The following is a 6,112-nucleotide window of genomic DNA, read 5'->3' as shown; positions in this document are numbered from 1 at the left end:
CTTAAGGGTTAATGCCCTCCCATTAACCTTGCCTTTCTCTCCCCTGACACAATATCCTATACAAACCCTTCTTCTCCCTCTCTACTGATTTCCCATGTAGACTTGTCCCCGCCTCCCTTCCCTGCTCTCACATAGCTGAGTTTCTTTCCAACATCAGTCCAGTCTGCTTGCACCGGTTCTCACTGTCTCTTCGCTTGCAGATTTTATTTTTCTTTCTACCCTGAAGATGGAGGCGATACGTTTGTCCGAAACGTCGGTTAACACCACATCTACATGGTGCCACATCCCAGAAAACTGCTTCTTCATAGTCACTGCTGTGAAAACCTCAAATCTTACATAGTACAAATACACATTTCACGTTTATATTCTGTAGTTGTTTTAGACTATACTGTAATCTCACTTTAAAATGAAACTTTGTGTCCTGTACTGAGATAACATTTTATTGCTTTTTGAAGAACCTCTTCATAACATACCCAGACACTGCACTACAGCAAAGCCCAAGCTATAAGGTAGAGGCTGTTCAGCATCTAAGCAGCAAATCATGAAGACATACCCATACATGGGGTATGGGGGTAAACTCCGCATCTACATTAGAGTGAAATGAGAAATCATTTAATTCAGTTACTGTTACTAGGGCTTCAATAGCCCCAGTTGGGATATATGGTCTTTGTTTGATTGGGTGAAAGTGGTGATTTGCATGACTTGTCATTAATAACTGCTCTTTGTAGAGTATAAGGTTCTTACACCCCAGGAAAACAGCACTCAGAACTCCATGAGTGGCTGGGTGAGCCCCCAGAAACACCCTGGACAAGGGTAATATTTCAATTCCCTGATCAAGATTTTAACCCCAGCTGTCCAGTTCATAGAAAGTTATTTTTATAACAGAATAATCATGGCCCATATTCATTCAAACAGTTATCTGGATACAAGCAACATAGCAGGCTTTACACCTCCCAATCAATTTGTGTTTGTAAGACAGCATACTAGGAAACAAAAAGATTGTAGTAGGAACTCATTACTAAAAATAAGTCACATAGCAAACCATATCCAAACACTGAGTAACAGTCCTGTAGACATCTTTTGTACAAGTTCCAGACATTAAAAGCATTTGTCAGGATGTGGCATTCTTTTGGATTATGAAGTTTTTCTTGGTGTACTGACTTGAGGGGGCTGAGCACCACGAAGGCCAGCAGCGACTAACATGAAAACCATCAGTACTGTATCACTTATAATAATAAAATAAATTATAGTAACAATAATAATATAACAATGAAAACATAATAAAGTGAATACAGTAAGCTTTCTTACAAGTGGAAAAACTTAACTCCAGCAGAAAATGAACATAATTCAACCAAACTGTAACAATAGCATCAGATATGACTAGAGAAAAGCAAGAGCTGTAGATACTTGAATCATGTTTAGACACATTCCAAGTATATATTCATTTAAAAGGCAAGTAGAATGAGGGGAAAATGTTGTGGACAATTGTTCCTAAACCTCTTCACTCTACAACTCTTCCTTTGAAAAATTAGAATAAACAAATTCACACATGAAACTACAGCAATTCCCCACCAAACGTGACTTTCCATTCACATTCAGCTTTGTCATGCATAATATTTCATCTTACACAACCTATCTGCAGCTTTAAACACAGAAATCATTTGTGACTTTCACACCAAGAAATCCATATTTGATGGCAGTGAAGAGTATAATAGCAGATGAAACCAGATTTGTAGCTTTCATATTAAGACTGCAGCATCTTTTCCTGACACCTGTATTTTGTGTAAGAACAGCCAATTTAAGACTTCAGTGAGTGGTCACTTCTCATAACCCCCACAGTTGGCAAGGAGTTTCTGTATCTATTTTCCTTGAATTTCTCTCTTACATCCACTTACAGTCCATTACAGTTCTTTCAATGGCATCTGTGTAATAATTCACACTAAAAACACCAACCATGGAACATTTGGAAAAACCACAGAAAGTTTCATGAATGTATTATGGGGAAATAAGAGAATAAATTTGGACACTATAATATAAATCAACACAAAACATGAAGGATAGGACACCTGAAGATATTAATGGTCATTATATATATGAAACAAATGAGACAACTCTAGAGAAGAAAAAAAGGTAAAATGGAAAGGTATAACCTACAATAACTTTATCATAATTTAATTCTGACATTGACTTTTATGATAAAATCTGAACCTTGAAACTAACTCTGATCAAACCACAATGACAATGCCACTTTAATATGAATGTAAAAGTTCAATGATGGTTCCATCATGGAGTTATTAAAAACCAGCATCCCGGGTAGAACTCAAAGACAATTTTGTAAAAGGCTCCTCTGGCCCAGCTAACAATTCATTGGATACATAAACAATGCATTACAATTGGATCAGTTATGGATGACCATTTAAGGCAAAAGGGGCTTCCACAGAGTTCAATCAGATAATACGTAGGTAAGTCAATAAGTAAGTTACAAATGGATATGGAACTTAAACAAATAAGACTACTGATTTGAAAAAAGCTTTTATTTCTCAACATAATCTCCCTGTACATTAAGGCACTTGTCCCATCGTTTCACAAGCCCCTGAAAACCAGCAGCATAAAATTCTATGGGCTTCTGTCAGAACCAGGCGGTGACTGGGATCACAAAGGCTACTGCTCACTGCATTCCAGCCTCAAGGACAAACCATAAATGCAGACTCCTTCTGTAACATCCTCAGGAAACTTCGTAAGGCCATTCAATGGAAGCAACCAGGACTCCTCACCAAAGGCGTGTTGCTCTTGCATGACAACGCGCGTCCCCATACTGCCAACAAGACAAATGAGATGCTGCAAAATTTCAAGTGGGAAGTCCTCGAGCATCCTCCGCATAGCCCCGACCTTGCTCCAAGTGACTTCCATTTCTTCGGCCCTCTTAAACATCATCTTTTGGCTGAACATGTTCCCGACAATGAAGCTGTAGAAAGGGAAGTCACTGCCTGGTTCTGACAGCAGCCAAAAAAATTTTATGCTGCTGGTTTTCAGGGGCTTGTGAAATGATGGGGCAAGTGCCTCAATGTACAGTAAGATTATGCTGAGAAATAAAAGCATTTTTCCAAATCAGTTTAAGTTCTATATCCATTTGTAACTTACTTATTGACTTAGCCTCATGGTTAGGCACAATAGACCACTGTGGTCGTGGTGCAAGGGCCAAGAAGGCCCACCCCTTATACATTCATTCATTCATACCCTCCTAGTATTTTTTTGTACAAGACAAAGTTGTAAACAGCCCAAATAAATCAGAATACTGTCACTCAGAATATATATCTCAAAAATGTTATTAATTTACACTTAGGAATGAGAGAAACATGGCATACTCTGATAAATTTACTTGACATTAAATACCATCCAACTGAAAATGATCCTGATATCCTCAGTCTAGAAACATTCCTCTCAGGACAAGACTGATTACAAGGACCTCAAATGTTTTGTGCTTAAACTATTTATTTCATGATGGAAGAGAGAAAACAATAAGAAAAGTTTTCTAATATGTCTCCAATTACAGTTGTTGGATCTTTATAGCATCCAGATACCTGGCAAGAAGAAATATTCTTCTGAAGTAGGAACCGTTATAACTTGTTCACTTTCAGTGTTTGAATAGTAATTAACATAATGGCAAATGCCTTTTTTTTTACATTATTTACATAGATACTACAAAACTGATAAAAATACATCTCATTTTCAAAAGTGCCTAATTCCTATAATGTTATAAAAAGATTTTACTGCATATTTGTTTCATAATTCTTTGGGAATACTATAACTTTTTAATGTACAAACAATGGTAGCTGATTGGAATCGATNTTGACCGTGTCTCACGGTGTTGTCGCTTGCAGATTTACCTATACTTCTTCAACCCTGAAGATGGGGGCGATACGTTCCTCCGAAACGTTGGTTAACACCACATATACACGGTGCCAAATCCCAGAAGACTGCTTTCTTCATAGTCACCGCCGTGAAAGCCTCAAATCTTACGATGTTAATATTATTCTACATGACTTAGAAAAACATGAAAACTTAAGTTTCATACAGCTACGGGTAATGCAATGTAGCTTTAAGACTTCTGCTGTAACTTTCTATTGTCAGTGTTGTTCTGTGGCAAGACAGTCAACATTTCAGAGATATCACCTTACCCCCTTCATGGCAACAAGACCCAACTAGCATAAAGCTATGATTAATCAATCTGAATACATGCACTGACCAACACAAGTCAAAAAGTGTAATACAATTTCCATTTAAGAATAATTCTATTTATCTGCAAAGTTGTGTGTGACATGTCAGGGGCCTATCTGCTGCTAGTAAGAATGTGACATTTCGTTTTCTACAGTAGTAACTTCCATGTTGGCTCAAGCTGGTAATTTTCTCTCCTGCTGAAGTTTCAGTACAACCTCACTGTCAAATGCTTCACACACAAACACCTCACTCTTAGATAAGTGTAGTGGCTCTAACACAGGAATTTAATTCCAGTTGTTACACCTCATTAGTAACAATTATTGCAAACCCTCCAATGAGAACTTTGGAATATTCACTGATACAATACATATGCAGACTAGGTCTCTGATTTATCATTTTATCCAGAGATGGAGACTGCCAGTATCGGTGCAGAGCACCACCCTGCTGTGTCATCACAAGATGAAAAACAACACTGTGAAACCCAGAAGATTTCCATAATTTCAAAAGTTTTCTTTTTAATTAATTATATTAATATATCTTCCTCCTCTGCACTCTGGATCTAGATCACCTCCTATATTCAACAGACATCACACTGCATTTCAGATGCTGAAGCAATACAGAACAGATGATGACTTGAAGTGTCATTCTTACATCTATAGTGAAAAAGTATCAAGAGGTGGGCTTGGAGAAGGGCTCCAAAGAGCCAGGTTGCACCCATGACAGTCCTGCGGAACTTGACTCCTGCTCATTCTCCTGAAATAATTAATGTTCCACTTTAGCACTTACAAAAGAAAACGTACCAAAAACACTTGCTCTTAGTGCAATTCTGAATGCTCAGACAACAAATTATTCTTTCACTGCTTCCCTAGGAGCTGCATGCTTTAAAGTTGTATGATAGGTGAAAAGAAAAAATGAGGCATAAGATTCTTTAAATTAAACATAAAGAGGTAAAAAGGGAAGCACGATAGATCACTGTAGGTCGTGGTGCAAGGGCCGAGAAGGCCCATCCCATATACATTCATTCATTCATAAACATAAGAAGGTAAAAAGTATGGCTGCCCTTGTGCCAGGATATCATGACACCAAGTGACATGGGGGACAGAGAGGTAAAGCTTTGCATGTACTACACCAAGATGAGTAACCAGTTTCACGCTTCAATTACTTAACCTACAAAGAGAAAGATATTAGCTTAGAACACATCTGTGATCAATTCAACAAAATCAGCTTTCTCTGATTGTCTAATGAAACAGAAATTTTGAGCACCTCTAATTCCTGACATTAAACTTCAATGTCATGTAAAATCCTCCGCTACAACTGCATGCATAACAGAGTGACAAGCATTAAACTACACATACAAAAGGTACAGTTATCCCTGTGCTTAATTAATTAAGCACTACGCCATGAAGATGTTTGGGGGAAAGGATGTATAGATACACATATTCTTGACCTTGACACTAGATAGAGATGAGTGGTCGGCTTCATGCCCTGGCCACTTTCCTCCAGGAAAAGAGCCCATGGTACCCATCAGATAGGAAGCCCCACGGACTCCAGAGCCGGTCTAGACACTGTGGAGAAGATAAAAATCTCTTGCACCTGCCAGGAATTGAAAACCAATTCCTCGGTGGTCCACCCCACGGCCCATCACTGTACTAACTATCCTGGCTCTAAACTGCACATGCCATGACAAAGACAAAGGGAGATCAGAAAGGTGAGGTTCATGTCAAAAACACATATCTGGCCAAAAATAACAAAACAAAAGTCAGCGAGTGAAAATGAAATATTCCAAAGTTAACAGCCTATTTATCTGTGACCCATTTTAATATTCTCCTCTCACCTTCACCACTTTACACCAACCAAAGTTGCATGTGTGCATGTGTGTGTGTTTTTTTTTTTT

The 6,112-nt window shown here is 38.2% G+C and overlaps 2 protein-coding genes across 2 annotated transcripts in view; one reads left to right on the top strand and one right to left on the bottom strand.

Annotated features, from left to right (window-relative positions):
- Window positions 1-6,112, top strand: part of LOC111864595 (uncharacterized protein C11D3.03c) — a 29,513-nt gene that overhangs the window by 20,646 nt on the left and 2,755 nt on the right. The window lies entirely within an intron of this gene.
- The window catches only part of LOC111864594 (protein crossbronx homolog), a 15,277-nt gene continuing 13,592 nt past the window's right edge, over window positions 4,428-6,112 (bottom strand). The window contains exon 7 of the mRNA XM_023851945.2: window positions 4,428-4,971. Coding sequence (XP_023707713.1) covers window positions 4,888-4,971 — 84 coding nt within the window. The 3' untranslated portion in view covers window positions 4,428-4,887. The remainder of the gene's footprint in view (window positions 4,972-6,112) is intronic.

Source organism: Cryptotermes secundus, unplaced genomic scaffold (assembly GCF_002891405.2).
Source record: "Cryptotermes secundus unplaced genomic scaffold, Csec_1.0 scaffold7, whole genome shotgun sequence".
NCBI lineage: Eukaryota > Metazoa > Arthropoda > Insecta > Blattodea > Kalotermitidae > Cryptotermes > Cryptotermes secundus.
Note: the sequence above shows the minus strand (reverse complement) of the source record. Positions and strands in the feature narration are given on the sequence as shown.